Source organism: Emys orbicularis, chromosome 5, assembly GCF_028017835.1.
Source record: "Emys orbicularis isolate rEmyOrb1 chromosome 5, rEmyOrb1.hap1, whole genome shotgun sequence".
NCBI lineage: Eukaryota > Metazoa > Chordata > Testudines > Emydidae > Emys > Emys orbicularis.
In genome coordinates this window covers 28,726,575-28,748,859 of record NC_088687.1, presented here as the reverse complement: position 1 = coordinate 28,748,859, position 22,285 = coordinate 28,726,575, and the positions used below count along the sequence as shown (strand labels likewise).

General features: G+C 41.3%; 1 protein-coding gene across 1 annotated transcript in view; it reads left to right on the top strand.

Annotated features, from left to right (window-relative positions):
• Nucleotides 1-22,285, top strand: part of ANK2 (ankyrin 2) — a 240,292-nt gene that overhangs the window by 18,712 nt on the left and 199,295 nt on the right. Inside the window, exon 2 of the mRNA XM_065405155.1 lies at nucleotides 3,634-3,735. Within this exon, the coding sequence (XP_065261227.1) occupies nucleotides 3,634-3,735 (102 nt within the window). The remainder of the gene's footprint in view (nucleotides 1-3,633; nucleotides 3,736-22,285) is intronic.

Below are 22,285 nucleotides of genomic sequence, written 5' to 3'. Positions count from 1 at the left end.
TCAAGGATATTTGAGACCAAGTGGATGGGGAGCAAATTCCAAAGCCAAGTGATACTGGCAGGGCATTCTCAATGGGCATCTTTTAAACTTTTAGCACCTTTCCTGCTTTTAACTGCAGCAGTATGACATGGAGAGATTCAGTCATCCAAGGAGGCAGGTACCACACCAATTAGGGTTTTATATGTTTAAATCGACACTTTAAACTCCAACCAGGAACCCCAGGCAGACCTGTTAGTGCAGATCACAGAGCACTAGTCTAATATACTTATGGGATACCTTTCTTAGCAAGTGAACTGTTCTCTACCAGGTTGGTATCTGAATGGACCTAAAATATATCACTAAGTAGAATGCATTCCAGTAGTCTAGTCTTGAAGAGGCAAAGGTATGAATCAAGGTGGTGAGATTCATATATAACAATAAAGCTTTGCACCCTTCTAGCCAGAAACAAATGTAAAATATCACCCTACCTGTGGTTGAAAGCTGTTTTTCCAAAAATAATTGGGAGTCTAACATTAACTTTTAATATAGTTGTCTGGCTGGAAGAAAAGCAAATAAATGTTGGATATCCATGTCCTTAATAAAAGAGCATTGATTGAATTGTGTGTCATTGCTCATGTCTTTACCACTTACACATTTTTGAAACTATGAAAGCAACTGATTGTAGCCTTGGGACTGTTAATTCCTGTAGACATGTAAAAAGTGTCAACAAACAAAAATTGACATAACCCGTAGTGAGTAAATTCCTTTCCCAAATCTCCCACTGACTTCATTAGGGCCAGTATTTCACCAAAAGTGCTTTAATTTCTGGCTTTTTCAATGTTTCTACTTCAAGACAGTTGATTTTTTTTCCAAGGTCAATTAAAAATTACAGTATAATTTTGCTGTGTGTGTGCACACATGTAATATAGGAGATGCTGCATTGCTCAAGATCTCCTTTGATATGGACCAATGGTTGTCAAACTTTATTCATTTGTGGACCCCTAAAAAATGACAAATGAAGGTGTGGACCCATTTGGAAATCTGAGACATAGTCTGCAGACCTCCAGAGGTCCATGGACCACAGGTTGAAAATCACTATTCTTTGGTAACAACAACCTTTTGCAGACGCCTTACACATAGTCTGCTGATCCCCAGGGTTCCGCTGACAATAGGTTGAAAACCATTGATATAAATGGTATCTTTTTCAAACATGTGGCAGAGACTGCTGCTATGTCATGCTTTATGCAATGCCTGATTGGCTTATGCCTCAGGCTATAATGCGACTCTGTAAATCCAAATTCCTATGCTACCTTTCTTCTCCACCCTGCTGTGTGTAAGAAAGATCGTCTGTTTTCTTAACACTATAAAAGACGATGAAAGAAATTTGCTGAAAGGAATTTAGAAGGAAATCTTTTAGTCTTGGCATGAAATACAGTAGTAAAAAGAATAGGTCTGATGATATCCATCTGTTGCAGATTAAAATAGGTGGGAACCAGTGATGTAAATTGAGCTCCTATGGAGTGATGAAGAACAATGGTGGTGGAAATAAATGGATCAATGTGATTAGTATTATTAAGCTGTACAAAAGCTGGCTTTGAGTATTGTGGGGCCTTCAGGAGAATGGGCTTTACAGTCTTGCCCCTAGAACGGCGATGGGAGTACATGGAAAATGTGTTTAATGTAAGTTTGAGATATTACAGCAAAACTTTAAGTAGCAGAGCGTTCTTATGCCTATTCTTCTGCATCACTATGATCCCAATAATTTCCTCCTGTGCTGGAAAAAATGTTACCAGTCAAAAACATACTAGTAGATTTTTTTTAATTTAGTCTTTCCCTTCAAATTGCATTTTCTGTTCTGCCTAAAGAATGTATAAAATAGCAAGAGTTACTTTCTCTTTCTTTAGGTCCCCAAATCTTCATACATGACCATAATCATACTGATTTAACCCTGCTGCTATAGCACTCCTTTCTTCTCTCTCTGCTGACAGCTGTATTAATTGGCAATTGACTTAACTGCAAGCGCACACAGGTGCATCATTGTGTTTGTGTCTCTTGGCCAATTTGAATTCTGTGCTCTAATTAAAGACAAAGGGAGCAGGGCTAAAAGCATTTCATACTCCCTTGGGTTACTGTTGGACTTTAAATGTGACTATATGGGCAAAAGCAGCATAGGAGGGGAATGATGATGGTTGCGACATTATCTTGGATATAGATACTTCATCCCCTTTGGGTCTGTGGCCCAAGGTTAAACATACCTGCAGCACTGTTTTCCTGGGAAACATGTTAGGGCTGTCTGCAGTGCCACATTTACACACTCTGTTAATCATTGTGTTGACGTCACCAGGCATCACCATCACCCTAGGTAACTCAGGAGGGTGGAAAATCACAAGTGTCAATGAAGCCTTCCTGCACTAGGCCTGAACCAAACTCCTTCCATGTTTAAACTCTAATCGACCTCAAAAGCCAGGTGCAAGTGGAATGTGTAAGCAGCCTGCTATCAGTGGTAACCCCCCTTACCGGTAGCAAGCGGTAATAATGAGGCCTGCATGTTTCTGGCTGAAGGGAAAAAGGACAAGATAACGGTTTAAAGAAGTTACTAACAAGCTAGGCTTATAGCTGCCAAGAATGACGTAACTGCTTAAATGTAATTGCTATTTGCTTAGTAATTGTTACCAGGGACGGGAGGGGTAGAGAGAGAGGAATGGGGGGAGGAAGGGAGGGGTAGTGGGGGAAGGGGGGGGATGAGGCTTGACTGCAAAAGGTATAAAGGAAAAAAAATTGTTTCTGTTAGTGTGCTTGATTTGAGACGTGCCTGTCTCCTAGCACCGCTTTGAGATCTCAAATAAACTTTGTTTGCTTCTCCACCTGGTGTGTTTATTGGCGCGAAGCACACCGGGCCACGAACCTCGCTGTTGCTTGGTCTCGGGCACCCTGTGCTGGCAACAATTGTACTCTGTGTGTTCAAGCTGTTTTATTCATGCTCATCTCAGCTGATTACGGATATCTGATGGGGCCTTCTATCTTTCAAATATGTGTGTGTGTGTGTGTGTGTGTGTGTGTGTGTGTGTGTGTGTGTGTGTGTGTGTGTGTGTGTGTGTGTGTGTGTGTGTGTGTGTGTCAGCCAGGCACGTTCAAATAAGAGCCCAAACTCTAGTGACATTTATCTCTCAAAATGGAAACAACAGCAGGAGAGATGATTGGTTGCTTATGACCCAGGCAAAATGTTAGCAAATACCTTAGAGCTATCAGAGGTTCCTGGTGAAATGTTAGTAAACTATCCGATGTGGGCACATATATAGGAGGGATTCTGTGACTGGCAAATTGGTTGTACTTAGCTAGACTCTGTTCCTTTACCTACTATCGTTAATTCTAACTAGCAGGATTTTTACTCTCTTCCTTCAGGCTAACTAATTTTTTACCTTTGGCAACTGTTGCAATATTTAGCTCAGTCTGAGAAGTCTATAAGTCCTTTGTGCTAATTTTGTACTGTTTAGGGTGTATATGAATCAATGAAGGTAAAATGTATGGACAGTTTTCTTTGCACCATATTGTTACAGCTTCAGCATACAATGTGGATACCTTTGATTATATCAGTGCTGTATTCTCTTTAAAGCAGTCATTTGAATTTTGTTTTTTTTTCTCCTCTTTTCACAGTCTGACAGCAATGCGAGCTTTCTTCGAGCTGCCAGAGCTGGCAATCTGGACAAAGTAGTGGAATATCTGAAGGGTGGAATAGACATTAACACATGTAATCAGGTAAGAAAGACTGCATGGGCATGTGTTTGCTGTACACAAGTATTATATGTAACAGATAAGGACCCTGCAAATAGGAAAACCTTAAATGGTTTTATGGTTTAGATCAATTTAAGACCTTCACAGTCAAGTTCTGAGTCAGTTTGGGCTACATTTTCAGCCCTGGCCTTTGACTTGGAGCATCCACTTTTGCACAGCTGACTATGCCCACAGCACATATTTAACAGAACATCTCTATTGTAAGCAAACAAGCCTTTCTGAGCCCCTTATTCCTGGCAGTACCACTATTCAAACCACACTAAAAAAGTGCTTTCTAGCTAAATAAATTGACTGTGTGTGGAAAAAAAGAAGTTATAATTAAATGTAAACCTTGGATTCCCAGTCATACTAGCTGGGAAGGGTTTGTTCCTGGGCAGTTCTTTCTCTTGGATGAGTGCTTTGCAGCTGGCTTACTACTTTTTTCTTCCAGCTCCTCCTCTCCTGGCCTATCTATTGTGGTAACAGAGTGCAATGAGGTTCAGCTTCCCAGCCTTAACAGTCCCCTATGCAAGCTACCACTCCACTGATATTTGTCCACTAGTTATCCCAATCCTCCTCCTCACACTGTTACTCATGCACTCACTCTTTTTCAGACAAATAAAAGGAACTGCTATTTTTCATATTATATGCAGTGGTGTTTAAGGCATATCTGTCCTAGGATATTAGAGTCACAAAATCTTCAGGACCTAGAGAATTCTGTGTAAGCTCAAAAGCTTGTCTCTCTCATCAGCCAAAGTTGAGATATTACCTCATTCCCACCTTTTCTCTCTTATTTTTCATATTCTCATTCCTCTAGCCAGTATTTATTTATTTATTGTTGTTTATTTGTACTGCAGTAGCCATGGCCGGCTCCAGGGTTTTGGCCGCCCCAAGCAGAAAAAAAAAAAAAAAAAAAAAAAGCCGCGATCGCGATCTGCGGCGGCAATTCGGCGGGAGGTCCTTCGCTCCGAGCAGGATTGAGGGACTGTCCGCCGAATTGCTGCTGAACAGCTGGACGTGCCGCCCCTCTCCGAAGTGGCCGGCCCTGGCAGTAGCATCCTCATGACCCAACTGGGGATCATGACCTCATTGCACTAGGGATTGTACATACTTAAAATGCAAAGACAGTTCCTGCCCCGAAGAGCTTGCAGTTTCAATATGTGATGACACAATTTGGGAGAGGGGCACAAAGTAACAATGAGACGACTATAATGAGTGTAAAAAGCAACATTCACAGCACACCAAGTGCCTAGCCATTGTTAAGTGTTGTGTAGGCATTTTTACAGATTGCTCCTCACATGCAGAAGAGAAGAAAGTGTGACGGTGTTTGTGTGAAACTTTGATTAAAGAGCAATAAAGGCTGGTATCATTAGCAGAGCCAATGAAGCGGTTGATGGCTCTAGGCCATATAAGAGATGATAGGTAGAGTGGAGATAGGCCATAAATGGTTTTAAAAGTGAAAAGAAGTAATTTGTGTATGATGCAGTGGAGAAAGAGGAACCAGTGGAGGAATGCAATGTAATTGAAGCAACAAGCCAGGAAGATGATTTCTGCAGCAGAGTTTTGAATCAATTTAAGGACTGTGGGCTATAAAATTATTTTTGCGATCTAAATAAATAAGATAGAGGAGGAGATATGAGATAGTGAATGGTTGTTTTATATGCATTAATACCATGATTAATAACTCTTTGGGGCAGAGACTCTTTTTGTCTGTGTTTGTACCGAGTTTATGACTAGCCTCCTAGGTGTGACAGTAATTCAAATAAATAAATAAATAATATTTAATTTATGTAATTATTATTATAGGTCAGGATATTTAGCAAATTTGGTATTTTGACACATATTCCAGCAGAAATTAACCTAGCCACATTTCAATATATTATGTGTTTGTTTATTAAGTACACAGAAATAAACATAAAGATCTGCATGAATCTAATTTACTAATAAGCACCCCAGTTTGAGTCCACATTTTCTTTTTTATATCAAGTTTTTTTTTTATATCTAGTTTCCCATGATGTTTCCCTATGATGTTTCTAATTACATTACTACAGTTTGATTGTTCAGGAGGTGTGGCAAGTAAACATGAAAGAAGATAGAAACAATGTGTTCGTACAGCTGTTGTATAAATGCCAAAATTAAATAGATACAATAACTAAAAAATAAAGCTATATATTTCTGCTGTTAGTAAGGGGAATAGCATGTCGGTATCAAATTCTGAACTTGGCAGTGGACTTTTTTACTTTTACAGTGGTTCTGCTACGTCGCCAAACCCCCTCTGTGCACATCTTGCTTTGAATTGCCTTTAAGTAAATTTTCCCTATAGGGCATTTAACTCCTAGAGAGTCAGGTGGAGGATCTGTGGATGTTTTCCATAAGCAGGGCATTGAGAATCCACTCAGGCAAAAGAAAGGCAGTTTAAAAGTAGGTTGGGACAGCTACCAAATTAACCCATCTCTCACCAGGCCACATAGGTGAAAGATGGACATTGAATCATTATTTCTCCATTATAACAGCAGATGTCACAACTTGGGGTGCAATCCAGACCAGTGAGCGATTGTGTCACTACTTGCCCAGCAACCCTGGGTGACTAATAGTGCTTTGCTGCTGTAGCTCACAGCCTGAGACACTTAGGCAGCCTACAGGTATGCAGGTCATACTCTGTGTGTTTGTGTGCTGTGTAGCCTGTCCTGGTTCAGCAGCTCTGACTCTAGCAGCCCATCTATGGCCCTACAGCCCCACTCCGGCTTCCACCAGCCTTGGTTACAGCCAGCAAGGTGACCCCAACACACTCCCAATCCCAAATTTTCCCCAAATCATGTGCTCTGTAATGTCCAGCCCTCTTCTGGACAGTTCAGAGAAATAATAAAGTTAGTCTTTTCCTCTAAAGACAGAAAAGCACATCACAGCTTATTAACTGTGGTAAATAACCCTTCTCTGTATGGTTTATGGTAAAAAAAAAAAAAAAAAAAACCACAAATATTTTAACAGGACATAGGTTAAGTGATGCCGAATAAAGTTAGAGAGGGTTACATGCAAAAGTGAAAACATGCATCTAAAAATCTAGCAAGATACACGCTTTGTTCAAGATGGTTTCTCACCTATATTCAGTTTCCAGAGACTTCATCCCCCGTCCCTGGGGTTGAAGGACCGTTCTTTCTCAACTTTCAAGAGCTCTGTTTCCTTGTGTCAGTCTAGTGATGGATGCCAGAGGATGGCTTCTACGTTTTCTTATATCTTCCAAAGTTCTATGACTTTGTTTTAAGAGTCAGGATGAACTCATTCTGTTTTTCCTTTCCGGTGGACTTCCCATCCCACCTTTCTGATTTCTGTGTAAATGGGGCTTCCATTGTTTTGATTCCACCATACTGAATTTACATAGGAGACAGATAGATAACTACCTTCTCTTCTGTCTGAGAGGGAACCTGTTTCCCACTCTTTGGCCACAGATTTTAAAGCATAATATTAAGTATCCATATTTCCTCAGACAGTGATAGTATATACATTTCATAATTATATCAATAACCAATGTGTCATTAGCTTTCAGAAAAGACATCACTCTGTACACTTTTATAATACAGTTATATTGTATACAATCTGTTGATTCAGATTGACTCTGTACACTTTTATAATAGTTATATTGTATACAATCTGTTGATTCAATTGCTTATCACTTGAGGTTCAACGCCTCTGTTTTTATAGACCATTAAATGTTTAAAATGGATTCTTCTGAGGGTTACCCCTCAAAGTAAAGTTTATTCAGGCTTTGAGGAAGGTGACATGGAGTCTGGTGGTGACATGGAGCTTCATGCTCTTTCTTCCTCCACTTGTTAGATTAATAGCTTTGTTTACCTCATATGTAAAAATGGACCTTCATTGTCTTTGCCTGAAGATGGGGCTGGTCAAAGAATTAAATATACATTCTGTTGTCAGTAGCAGACCTGTTTACCAACTACCCCTGACATGCCTGATTTAGTCATAATTCCAGTATGTCCATAACTCTTAACACACATTGTGTACATACTTTACCCAAGAATATTAATGATCAGTGGTGATGTTAGTTTTCAAATGAGATGTCACAAGGTATATTTTATAAAGATTACAATAATAGTTTGTAGGGTGTGAATACAGGGGTGCTTCTAGAAGGGTGGTTCTTCTCATCTATTCTGGGTTTCTAATGCATCTTTAACTTCAGTGGTTGTCATGTACTGGCGATGACCTCCTTGGTTGCTAGAGAGAAGGAAGCTCCTTTGATCATTTAATTCTCAAACTCTAACCTAGCATATAAAAAATTTCAGAAAGCATCTTTTTTGTAATTTTTATAGTCAGTGCTTGACCCTCATAAAGTTTTATGTGGGTTCCAAAGCACTTCATAATTCCAGGGCAGTTTTAAATAGATTCAAATTAAGTAATGGGAGGTTTTACAAATATTGGTGTCACTCCTCCTTTGGGAACAATTGCTGGAAATGCGCACATGATTGTCCCACTACAAGAAAGATAAAACTCCAATTAGAAAACGTACATGCACACAGTGGGAAACATTCTAGAGGTTCCATTCAATATATACATCTCTACCCCCATATAACGCGACCCGATATAACATGAATTCAGATATAACGCGGTAAAGCAGTGCTCCGGGGGTGGGGGGGCTGCGCACTCCGGCGGATCAAAGCAAGTTCGATATAACACGGTTTCACCTATAATGCGGTAGGATTTTTTGGCTCCCGAGGACAGCGTTCTATCGGGGTAGAAGTGTAGATATTAGATATTCCTTTTTACTGCAGGAAAGCAGTATGATCAGCCACCCCCTTCTTCCTGGCCATCAAATATATCATCCCCCACAAAGCATCTGATTGCCATTGACCCAGAGTGCAGAAGTCTGAGGTTTCCCTGGCTGCTTCTGCACGGTATCCGGCAGTGTAAGCAAACACTCAGTGGATTATTTTTAGCTGAAAGGCTTAAGTGTGTCCAAGCAGATTAAAATCTAGTAGCTCACAATCACCGACAGTAAACAACGTCACTAGTGCCGAATGCCAATTAGTACTGTTGCTGTTATTAGAGACTCAAATGACTGGAAAGGGACCAAATTTTTTGGATCTTTTTTGTTTTTGTTTACTAAATCTACAAAGGGTTATAAATATGGAGTATATGAGAGTGGCCCATTTATCAAGTTTTAGTTTGTTTTCCCATCAGTGGTTGGTTTTCTTACAAACGAAAACAGTTGTACAATAAAATTAGCATAAAGAATGTTGAGATCTTGTTTTTCTCCTTGGGTTACTACTCACCTTTGGAAACGCTGTTACTGCTGCAAAGGGTGCCACTGTTATGCACAGCATCCAGCCCGTGCTTTCCTATCACACACTGATAGCCATTCTCTTAGACCAGTGGTCTCCAACCTTTTTGTGCCCAAGATCACTTTTTGATTCTAAGGGCAACCCAGGATCTGTCCCCCCCACCCTCCCCGTTCACTCCATCCCCTCCCCCCATCGCTCACTTTCCCCCACCCTCATTCACTTTCACCGGGCTGGGGTAAAGGCTTGGGGTTCAGGAGGGGGTGAGGGGTGCAAGCTCTAGGAGGGAGTTTGGGTGCAGGAGGAGGTGCAGGCTCTGGGAGGAGGGGCTCAGGGTGCGGTTCGGGGTGCAGGAAGGAGCATGGGGTGCTGGCTCTGGGAGTGGGGGCTCAGGGTGGAGCTTGGGGTACAGGAGGGGGTTTGGGGTGCAGGGTGGGGGTATGGGGTACTGGCTCTGGGAGGGGGCTCAGGGCTGGGGGTTAGGGTGCGGCCTCCCGCCGGGCAGCACTTACCTCCGGCGACTCCCAGTCAGCAGTGGGCACAGCAAGGCTAAGGCAGGCTCCCTGCCTACCCCAGCCCCACACCGCTCCCAGAAGGGGCCAACGCGCTCCTGGGGCGGAGGGAGCATGTGGCTCTGCCCCTCTCTGTAAGCACCACCCCCGCAGCTCTCCTGGCCAATTGGAGCTGCGGGGGCGGTGCTTGCAGGCAGGAGCAGTGCGCAAAGAGAGACCCCTGCTCCCCACTCCCCGAGCTGGCTGCTTCTGGGAGTGGCATGGGGTAGGGAGTTTGCCTTGCCAGAGATCACGATCGACTGGGAGATCCTCTAGGATCGACCAGTTGATCGCGATCGATGGGTTGGTGACCACTGCCTTAGATGAGTTGGGTTTTTTCATCAATAAGCCTGTTCCATGAACCCAGTTTGCATCAAAGAGTGACAGAAGACCTAATCTTGCTAACACACACATGCTTAACTTTTTGCAGTTGAGTAGTGCAGTTTAATTTAGTGGGACCACTCATGCATATGGTTAAGCATGCATATAATTATTTGCAGGATTTATGCTCTTTGGGGACCAATACTGCAAGTCTAGCACCCATGGATCTCCCACTGAAGTCAGTGACAGTTCCATTTACTAAGAACTTGCAAGATCCAGCCATGTATGTCTAACTTGCTGAGAACTTCTAATGAAATTTGGCAAAAATGACCCCTGAATTTGTACTATGGCTGAGAGTTTGCAGGAAGGAAGTAAAATACTTCAACAGTAATTTCATCCAGCTCTGTTTAGGGACTAAGATCCTACAAGGTGAACTAAAATTCGGTGCACAGACTCCAACACAGGCTAAAAAAAAAAAAAAAAATCTACTTTTAGAATGATCAAAAGCAGCTGTCATGTATTGGCCATCGCACTGGGCTCAGCTTACTGCTGGCAGAACTCACACTGTGGTGGGTTCCCAGTGTCGGTGAATCTGCACAAAGCGGGAGTGCAGCCTTGCATATTGATGGGGCAGGCTAGGAAAGGGTCAGAGCCAGGTCACTGCTGAGATATTGTGATCCTCTCATCTCCCAGTTACCTTCTAATGTCTCCTAAACAGCCTCACTAAAATCTCTTGTTCCCTAGCTGCCCTTATGCCAACATTCAGCCCCAAAAGTCGTCGTGATATACCATGGTCTTTGTAGAAAGCTCAGATAATGAAGGTTTTTAAGGAAAAAATTGCCAAAACTCTAACTAAAATTTCATAGATGAGGCCATTATTTTGTTAGAGTGGTTTTAAGAATGAGAACCAAAATAATCACATAGCTCTTCTAACTACTTCAGAAAAGTATCTTGTCTACCAAAGTAAAATAGCAGATGATTAAGCAGTCAAGTGTCACATCAAAGTTTGAATAAAAAAGTGTGTGTGGAGGGGAGATCCTTCTGCACTTCAGAATATAATGTTGTGCACTCTGTGTTATTGAGAGCATAAAGAGAATTACTGGGTTCTTTTTAAAAGTATTATTTGAGGAGTTTCTAATTTTTTTTTTTTTTTTAAAGAAATGGCTTGTTCCAGAGAATTGTCTGTATAATAGGTAGAACTGGGTGAATGCTGGAAAAAAAATCGGCAAATACTTTAAAAACATTTTGGCTGTGTTCTATCCCTTTAGTTACTTTTGAAGATTTATGAGAAGCAAATTTAAATATGTGCATCAGAAACCTGCTTCTAAGATTTACACTCATCCAATTGGGGAACTTTTGTTCTTTCAGATTCTTCCCATTTTAAGAGGAGCCATGTGTCTGTTTTGTAATGAATTATAACTAAGGAACTGAGATTCTGTGTAGAGACAACAAATAGACTGTACCGCCTAGGCCTGTGGTTCCTCATGAGAGGACATGAAGTACCACAAACAGTAAGAAGTGGAATAATTGCTAGTCAAGTCTAATAGAGCTTTTGGGAAAGATGGAAACACTTTTCGAAAGACCATGATAGTAGCACTGCAACTACATCAAGATGAGGGTGCAATATTTTATTATTTTTGACAATGGTTAGACAAAACTCCTCTTTTATAAAAGAATGTTAACGATATTGGGTGAAGCACTGGATCCATTAAGCACCGACAATGGAAAAAGCAGGTACAGTGTGACCTTACATGTAAAATAGAGAAGTCAAAATAAACACTGCATAATTTCACAGTTGCTTGAAATAGATTTATGACTCCTGTGCAATACATTGTGGTGACACCAACTTTCAGCATCAGTGGCTTAGGACTGGTGTCAAGGTCTAAACTAGGTTTTTACCCACACATGCCATACAACATCAATGGTCAATTATTGTGCAAAGTTTTACATGTATTAACATGGTCTGATTCAGTAAGTCAGTTGGAAAATCGTTCCCAGAGAGTAGTTATATATGGTTCACAGTCATGCTGGAAGGGCATAACGAGTGGGGTCCCGCAGGGATTGGTTCTGTGTCCGGTTCTGTTCACTAACTTCATCAATGATTTAGATAATGGCATAGAGAGTACATTTATAAAGTTTGTGGATGATACCAAGCTGGGAGGGGTTGCAAGTGCTTTGGAGGATAGGATTAAAATTCAAAATGATCTGGATAAACTGGAGAGATGTTCTGAAGTAAATAGGATGAAATTCAGTAAGAACAAATGCAAAGTACTCCACTTAGGGTGGAACAATCAGTTGCACACATACAAAATGGGAAATGACTGCCTAGGCAGGAGTACTGCGGAAAGGGATCTGGGAGTCATAGTGGATCAGAAGCTAAATATGAGTCAACAGTGTAACACTGTTGCAAAAAAAAGCAAACCTCATTCTGGGATGTATTAGCAGGAGTATTGTAAGATTGGAGATTTTTAAGAGCAGGTTGGACAAACACCTGTCAGGGATGGTCTAGATCAGTGGTCCCCAACGCGGTGCCCGCGGGCGCCATGGCACCCGCCGGGGCATCTATGTGCACCCGCGTACTGGCCGGTGGACAAGCATCTGCCGAAAAGCGGCGTCATCAAGAGGCGTGGACGCCGAAATGCCACCGAAAAGCCTCTTGACGTTGCCGCTTCTCAGCGGCATTTTGGCGGATGCTTGTCCGCCGGCCACGGTCCTCGGTGACTCGTCGTCTGGCGCCCGCCACCTGGAAAAGGTTGGGGACCACTGGTCTAGATAATACTTAGTCCTGCATTGAGTGTAGGGGACTGGACTAGATGACCTCTCGAGGTCCCTTCCAGTTCTATGATTCTATGAAGTTATTTTTCTGATATTGGCAGGAAATGGTTTAGGAATTTTCTATAAAATGTCAAGTATCTTAAGTGCTTGGAAGGCAATTAGTAAAGATTAAGACAGCAGTGCTTATAGGCCTATTGTTAAAATGAATGTATTTGATTAGCATATTGTTTGGATTCTCATAGTTGCCAAAAGCTATGGAACTGTTTCTCCATGCACTGGGTAATTTGTGTCCTCAAGATAGTCTGTCATGTGGCTTTGGGACTTTCAACTACAAAGAATTAACTGTGACATGCCTCCTGCGTGGTCAGGAGTAAAGAGTACCATTTCCCACTTTTAGCTTCTTGGCCATGGTCATCTGACAATGTGTGCTCCCTCTTTTGCCCACAGAGATTTCCACTGTGAGAATGAGTGGTAGTTTATCGTCTTTGAACCAGTCGTCTGGTCTATGTTCTGCTAGTTCTGATTTTGAAACAAAATTGCTTGTTTCCATCCTAATTCACCCTGGAATGGATTTGTACATCATTTACTAGGGACAGAAGAACCAGCTTGAACCACATCCATCTTCCTGAATGGACTAGGCCTACACAAATTTTAATATTTTGAAGTTGGTTCAAATACATTTATTATTACTTTGATAATCCTTCTGGTAGTAGCTAATGGCACTCCATTGTGCTAGGCACTGTACAAACAGCATAGAAGACATTTCTGACCTGAAGAACTTAGCATCTTACTAGACAAGACAGACGGATATAGACACATAGTAAAGAGGTAAATTGCCTAAAGTTAGCATACAATTTCTCCCCATGGTCCACTCTCAAAACAACCACATCTCCTACCCACCTCTCACTCCAGAGAGGAATCAAACTCTTTACAGCTCTTATTCACCTCACATCCTCCTTGCACCCTACTTTGCTCCCACAGAAAAACATTCAGGTGACATTTTGGCTCTGTTGAAGTCAGTGGCCACTATCACCCTCAGCCTCACCCTGATTGAAGGACTTGAAGAAGAAAAATCCACAAGTGTCTGAAGAAGGGGCATGGCCTGGGTCGTCTTGGATGCTCCCAGGCAATTTCTTCCTGTCCCTCTCATATGTTTGAAAGTGACATTTGGCAGTGTGCCAACCCCAAGCATTCAAACATTATGTGTTAGGCCCCAAAACTCACAAGATTGGCTTAAAAATCGTGACATTTAAAAAAACCTTTTTATTTGCTTTGAGGTGTGTTGAGCCTTTAGGAGTCATGTTTTTTAGTTTTTCCTCTGCAACCAGGAGGGCTAGAAAATCACCTTTCTTTTTAAAATGAGATCTGAGATTCCTGAGTAATTGCATGACTTTTGAGAAGCTGGGCTTCAAGAAAAACACCAAATATTGTGAGACTAGCAATAAAATTGCCGAAGTCGGCAACACTGTGCAGCGGACTCGTTCCCAGTGAAATCCCCTTCCCGTGAGACTGTTTCATCATTCTCCCTCGTTCTCTCTTGCCCTATTCCCCTATTGTGTATTCAGGCAAATATTGAATCTCTCTGAAGAGCTCTCTCATTTTAAGTCTCATGTAGTACTGGAGCTTGAATTTTTGACATAAACTTCTTTCATTGTACCAGGGCCTCTAGAATAGTCCTGAAAGGAGAACTCTTCACATGAATCTTTCCCTCTGTGGATCTCTGCTTTCCTGTTCCATTTAATTAAATAAAGTGCTTTTTGGATGCCAGCCAGCCTCTTTTCTGAGTATGTTGGACTTTACCAGCTGACCTTTTGCTGTTTCCACTGATCATTAAGACTGAATAGAGGCTCTAATGCCATCTATGTATTTTTGGGTTATGCACATTCATTTTATACTGACTTGCACAGTATTCAGTCATATGTAAAGAAGACCAACAGTTACATTAAATCGGCAGAGTGCAGTGGGGAGAGACATGGTCAACTGGTCTAAGCACAGGATTGATCCACCCACTTCTGTGTTCTGATTTGAGCTCTGACACTTACCCACTTACAGTAGTCCTCTTGATCTACTGCTGATTGAAAGAGCAGGTTAGAGCACTGTAGATTTACTCCCCAGCTTGCTGCACCAAGTCTCTCTGTAGACAAGCCCTCATTCTTTCTCTGTTCTTAAGACTCTGAAAAGCTTACCATTTGCAACATGGTGATGGGCTGGGGTTATAGCCATTAACTAGATTCTTGAGGTTAAGAAAGACAAGGAATAAATGCTAGAATTGTACTATTGCCTAGGTTACAAGGAAAGTCCTGGTAGACCACAAGTTCTAAATTTGTATCTTATTCTGTTTGATTTCTAATTGAAGCCATTTGATTGTAAACGGTCAGATTCTGCCATCCTTGCCCTATACTGAGTAATAGCTTATGGGGCAAGTAATCCTAAATTTGACAGAACTGGACTCAAAGTGAATAAGCAGCTGTGGCCCAGACTTGTAATGTGGAGGGAGACAATACACTGTTTACCATATTTGCTGCATAATGGGCCTGGATAGGACCACTGCTGCTTTCAATCAACTCAGTTATTTAACGCTGTCATTTCCTAGCAACACCATGCTCTCATCAGTCGTCGTACTCTCTCAGGTACTTTCCTTAAATATCTATTTGCTCTCTTCAGTCATACCAAGAATAAAACATTTCCTGTGGGTCTCTTCAATGACGGAAGTCATTCCTAGCTAGTGAAACAATCCTACGAGGGGCCAATTTCTGGGCCTTGCACACAGCTAAAATGAAAGAAATATGCTTAGTGGAGTTCTGTAGGGTCAGAAGGGATAGAATCCTGCTCTTTCAGACTAGGGAATAGTACAAGAGTCATTCTGCAGCTGCTACTGCAGCCTTGATGGTTCAGCAGCTGTTTAGCTGTCACTCTGCATGCAGTTTGGATGGTGTATTTATATAGTCATAGATCTATGTGCTATACGCAAGCCCCCAACCTGCTCGGGAAAAGGGTGTGCCCCCTGTGCACATTGGACAAGAAGGTGTACATTTGACTTTAGGGAGAAAAGTCTGTGTACTGCTTTGAAAATGTAGTGTCACATGTCAAATGCGCTGGAGCTCCAAATTTGCCTTTTCCTTTCTTTAGAATGGTATGCTTTTTTGTTGGACTAAGAAATAATTCTTGTGGGTCTATGCCGACTGTCTTTTGCACTGCCAACATATATACCACATGTTTAGGATGATGGCTTTTAAAGATGAACCGTTCATTTTCTATTCTATGTGAAAAAAGTAACAGTCTACAGTATATCCATAACCTCCTAATAAGCTACATATACTTCTTTGTTCACATTTATTATCGTGTTTAGTTTGGATGTAGTCTTCTGTTTTCTTTACAGATGTAATATTTTCACATACTATAAATTTATTTTCTGTTGTGCCCATTATTAAAAGTAAAATATGTTTTCAATAGGATGGATTCCTAGTAAATATTATCTGCTATTTGAGTGCATTTAGAGCACAATTTGGTAGTGCAATCCTTGCTCAGTTATATGCAATAAACTGGAGAATAATAGTCGCTTTGCTAACTTCAAAGTGTCCTATTACTCTAATGGAGCCTGAAGGAAATTCTTTCTGTGTCTGGGGTGTCTTGTACTGCTTGGGGAATGCTGGCACTGTTTATATAGGGAGGACTCTGATGGAGAGCAAGAGGTATCTCTATGTCTCCAGATCATCCATGAGTGTGCCTTCCCCAGGAGGAAATGCAGAAAAGGTGGGGTGGCTTGTTTGGGGGTTTTCTGAGTGTAGATCTCAGAGTTGAGCAGATCTCTTGTAACTATAAGGTCTGCTGTGCAGGGAGAGGTTGGGTAAGCAGAAGCATAGGAAACATACCCAGCGTGGTCAACTCTCTGTTTTAACTCCAGTAATGTGATTTTTGGCCAGTGCTGTAGCCAGTTTTGCAATGAGACAACAAGCTCTAGCCCTCATGTTGTCCAGCTAGGTCCAGGGGAAAATCCCCTCTGATTGTCCACCTTCCCCTTCTCCTGGGGAAGAGCAACCAATCAGAACTGCTCCAGGAGGTGAGCAGAGCTCTCCCTCCTCCCCTCAGGATACAAGATAACATTTTGGGTAGGGGAGATGGGAGGAACTGACATTGTTCTTAAAGAGGGGAGGAGAGAGAGAGGAGCAGAAACAGCCCAGCTGCTAAATTTGGCATGTCCCCACCTCCGACCCTTCCTATAAACAGTGGTTCAGTCTGTTGTCTACTTCCCCCCTCTGCTCTTCACTCCTTTCTAGCCTAGGAAGGGAAAGAGAGGGGGTGAATAACCCCTGGACCTGCCCCTTCCAGGCCTGGAAGGAGGAGAAGGGGACCTCATTGCAGCTTCCCACACCAGGCCTGGGATGGTGGGTGAAAAGCCCTGGAGCTGCAGAAGGGACAAAGATGCACTGATGCTAGTGACAGGTGCGGGACTGGAGGGACAGAGCTGATGTGCATAAATAATTACTGGGCTGGGAGATGGGCAAATGTGGGAATGGAGTGACACAATTCAATTAGAATAGTAGAGCTTGGAGAGAAACTGGCAGCTCCATACCCCATAGTGCAGTCAGTGAGAGCTCTTGCAGGGAGGCCAAAATCAATACTCTCTGCATTTGGGAGAACTGGCAACAGTTTAATTATCACACGCATTGGGAGTGGGCAGCAGAAGTTAAAAAAAACTGAAAAACAGACCAAAAACCACAAGATAGTCTTAGAAAAAAAATCCAATCTCATGACTTTTTGGCCATTCTCATGATTTTGGGGGGTCAGATTCATGATGGAAGGATTGGCTAGTTATGGTTTTGGTATCATGTTTTTGTAGCTAGTGTGTGAAGTTAGAAAATAAATGTTTTGATTTATAAATATCCAGCATTGACATTTCTCGGAAAATTGCAGGGCTGAACAGCAAAGCATGAGGGATGAATGGTGATGTGTTAATAGTCTATGGATGCAGTCACATTACTAAGGACACTATGTACTACTGATCATCACTGTTGTGATAGAGTGAAGTTCTATATGGAACAGTGAAAATAATTAATACATTTTTCAGTTCACTGGCCACCCCAACAAGTAAAATAAGTTCATTTTGGATCTACCCAATACTAAACTTTTTCAGTTTTCTCAGCTAAACAAAACAAAATAAAATAAAATAAAGAATAAATAGTTTTGATTTTGGAGCATTCTTAACTGCTGTTTGGTTAAAAGCAAATTTGGAAATGCCATTCATGGAGGAGGTGGTCTCCCCTTATATCCTATAGCCCAGCAGTTAGAGCACTCACCTGGGATATGTGAGATCTGGGTGCAAGTTCCCATTCTGCCAGATTGGGAGCAGGGATCTGAACTTGGGTGTCTCATTCTGCAGGTGAGGTGCCCTTCACAATGGTCTAGAGTGTATTCTGGTGTGGTCTCTGTTGCTCTTGTTGAAGATGTTCTACTTTGTATATATTCTTAAATATTCATTTGAGCAGGGAATTGAACCCAGTTGTCCTTCTTCCCAGGTGGGTGCCCTAACTGCAAAGCTATTGTTATTTTCACCCTCTCTCTCTGGTCTATGAATATTAAAATTTATAAATTAAAGGGGCAACCACCACTGGGTTGGTGAATGGCCCCTAAGTCTCCTTGTGAATCTAGTGCCAAAAATGGTTTTGGATTAAACTGTTTGGTGAATGTATGTTGAATTAATGAATAATTTCAGTCAATCCAAAACTGCATTTTTCAGCAAATAAACTATTTTGTCTAAAAAATTTCACTCGGCTTTAGTTACACAGCCACATGAAGAGCCCGAGTCCCTACTTTGAGAATAGCACACGGGCATTGAGTTAGTATCCAAAACTCAGTCTCCTTTCAGAGGAATTTTTTTACGCTTAATTTAAGGTCCACAGACATAGACCTCAGCCTAAGCTTTCTCCTGAGTTTTACTGTTCTCTGCAGGACCTCTCTGTCCCCACTCTTTTCTTCTTGTTCCTGCTGGTTCACACAAAGTGTAGCCTGATTTAGGGTGTACTAATAATATTAATTTAATTTATCAATTTAATTCGTCTTTAATTAAATTAATTACATTAATAATAATTAATCATTAATATTAATTAGTATGGGTCTTAGGGTCGCCAATTTGTTTGATCGGAAGATAAAAGTTCTTGTCCCGAGTCAGGCTCCACAGAATTTACAAAGGACCCTCGGGGGTATGACAGGAAGCTCACACTGAGACAAATATAGCCTTATTTACTTATTCCCATAATACAAGAACTAGGGGTCATCAAATGAAATTAATAGGCAGCAGGTTTAAAACAAATAAAAGGAAGTTCTTCTTCACGCAGCGCACAGTCAACTTGTGGAACTCCTTACCTGAGGAGGTTGTGAAGGCTAGGACTATAACAGAGTTTAAAAGAGAACTGGATAAATTCATGGTGGTTAAGTCCATTAATGGCAATTAGCCAGGACGGGTAAGGAATGGTGTCCCTAGCCTCTGTCTGTCAGAGGGTGGAGATGGATGGCAGGAGAGAGGTCACTTGATCATTGCCTGTTAGGTTCACTCCCTCTGGGGCACCTGGCATTGGCCACTGTCGGTAGACAGGATACTGGGCTAGATGGACCTTTGGTCTGACCCGGTACGGCCTTTCTTATGTTCTAAAGGCTTTTTATTAAAATCAATAATAGTAAGTAAATGGTAAAATACCCAGAGTACAAAGTTACAACTGTATTACTGCTATTTAAAAGATACATATGATAATATAGTATTATATGCAACAAAGCCTTGGTTAATACCCTTCCTTGATAACTTGGTGGTAAGAAACACAGGACCAGCCTTGCAGTTGAGGTTTTTTAATTTTGGAGTGAGGGATGCAGTGCTTAGAGGGAATTAATGCTAAGAGCTGTTAAGACTAAATTAGGGTTTACTTGACTAACTTAAACTTAAAATCAAAACCTAATAAACAAACTAAATATAAAACTTAGGGAAACCAAGCTTAGCCTAGTTTCCTTGAAACTTAAAGAAGAAGAAGAAGTACAGCCTACTAATGGTAGCAGTTATTGTAGATAGAATAGATACAGAGAGAGAGAGTAGAAATAGAAAGTAAGTGAGAATACTCTAGCAAGGTGGGTCACCTCTTTTATAGGGCACAAGTGCCGGAAATCCTTCCTCCTATGCCCAAATTTCATTTCTCACCCACAAAATGTTAGGGTACGCTTACCCCATAGGCTAGTATGTTTGTGCGTATTGATGACATGTACATACCACATAAGTTCCCTTGTGGTATACCTGTTAAGTCTGTGGGTACAAAATTGAAAACAACCCTATGCCATTCTCCATTGTCTATTGGTCTAGATAAAAGGTCATAGACATAGGCGTGGGTACTTACCTATTTAGGTAACAAGGTATAGGTCAACTTTACTTTCTGAGTAAAGCAATATAGATATGCTAACTTTGCCTTAGCTTAACATACAGGATATGGCCTGTAGGTTTCTTGCATTACAGTCAAACTTACTTTAATATAAATTTATAAACCTATTACAATAAACCAAATACTTAAACTATAAGAAAAGATATATATATGCAAGCAAGCAGGTTAGTCCTATAGGCTACAGAAGGCTCAAAAAACTTCCATAATTCTGAGTTGAAGTTAATATAACCAACTTGATCTGATCATGATGGTGAGTCAAAAGAAGAACTTTTGTTCTCTGTCCAGCATCCTAGCACAAAATGACATCACATCCTCTCAATGGCAACTTTAAATTGTTACTGTTTTGAATATGTGTATGGTTCAGTTTATAGATAACTATTGCCCCCTATACATTAATAATACATTTTAAAACATTTTTATAAATTCTTTCAACAATGAACTCAATAGGATTCCGAGACCATCTCAGTCTTAACTGGAGTCACTCTTGATTTATACAGATGCCTTGCATTTGAGATATATGAATGAATGTTATAAATAATTCTTTTTGATATTCAGTAATTTTAGTTGGGACTGTAATTTTACAACATAGGTTTGAATGGCACATCAGTTATCTTGACATAGGACAATTCTATCAAAAGATAAAAACTGTACAATCTGCAGGTGCTGAGGGTATATCAGTTGCTTGCCATTCTTTAAAAGAGATGATAATTCAAGATGGAATATATAAGAATAATACCTGGTTTTAGCCTGAGCAGTTAGCCAATATTCGAGACCTTGCAGGTTGATGCCGTTAGAAGAAATTTATGATAGTCAGATCCTTCTTGCATGCAATCCTGTTTATTTTCAAAGAATGCACACAAAGTCCTGATTCCCTGAACATAGTTGGAATCTAAGACGAGGCAGTTTCTTTGCTCACAGCTCTAAGTCTTTTCTTGGCCAGTACTCTGTCCAAAAATCTTTTTCTCTCAAGGCCATGTTACCAGTGCTGGTCTTGATGTCTGCTTGTCCTGCTGCCATCTTTGGCTGCTTGTGACTCTCGCAGCTGCACAAAACGATATCCTACCCCTGCCTTTGCATTCAGACCCAGAGAAAACCCCTTTATACCATATGGTTCAATTCCTACACCTGCCTTGCCACGCAGATCAGTGATTTGTGTGGTGGCTTATGTTGTTTCAGCTATTACTAAGCAAAGAGGCATTTAACTGCTCCCTCATTTAGACTGAATTGAAGGGAACTTTCAAACCCACCAGCACAGCCCATAGATCAAACACACACTTACTGAGAGCCACCCACCCTCCAGCATAACAATAGTGGTGATAGTGGTAGTATTGTGTATGAGTGGTAAGTCAGTAAATTCACATAGCTTCACGAATTCACAGGCTGCGAAAGGATTAGAAGGGAGATGTCTGCACTTTCACAGTGTCACACAATTCTCCCCCCCCCCCCATTTTTAAAGATTTTCTCCTTTATTTCTTTAAGATATTTTTTGGGGAAAATCCAGGGGACTCTTGCGGTTGGGAAGCCATGTTCTGCTGTCTACTCTGTGCCTCTCCCTGAGCCCTTCCCATAGAGGGAGAACTTCTGCACGCTTCATGCTGTTTTCACTTCCCTAACTCCTTGTGGCTTTGTTCATGGGTGGGAATGCATTTGTAGTCTATTCAGTTTTGTCCCAGAATGTAAGGCTTTTCATGAAGTCACCAGACGTATTTGTGAGCAAGCTGATGTTTCTGTCTATCATGGTTAGAGATAAAACTCATTAACTTTAATAAGAATTGTGCTGTGGCTATTTAGCCATAGGTGGTGAGATGCAGTGACACTCTTCACTCAGCCACAACATTGAATGGAATGCAGCATCTGCCTGCAGGATGAGCCACAACAGGCTCTTATTTTCCACTGTGTTTACAACTTCTTCAAAATTGCCCTGGTAGTACACAATCTCATGTGCACATGGCTTCAAGCTTCAGTGCATGGGTCAGATTCTCCACTGTCTTACACCCCATTGGACCTAACTAACTACAGTAGGGTTGAACAGGATGGAAGTCAGTGACAAATTGGGCCCGATTCTTCACTTTGTCATTCCAGTTTTATATCGGCATAACTCCATAGATTGCAATAGAATTGCAATTAAATAAACAGGAGTAACATATAGTGTTGAATTAGGCATACGTCTTGCATTCTCTTT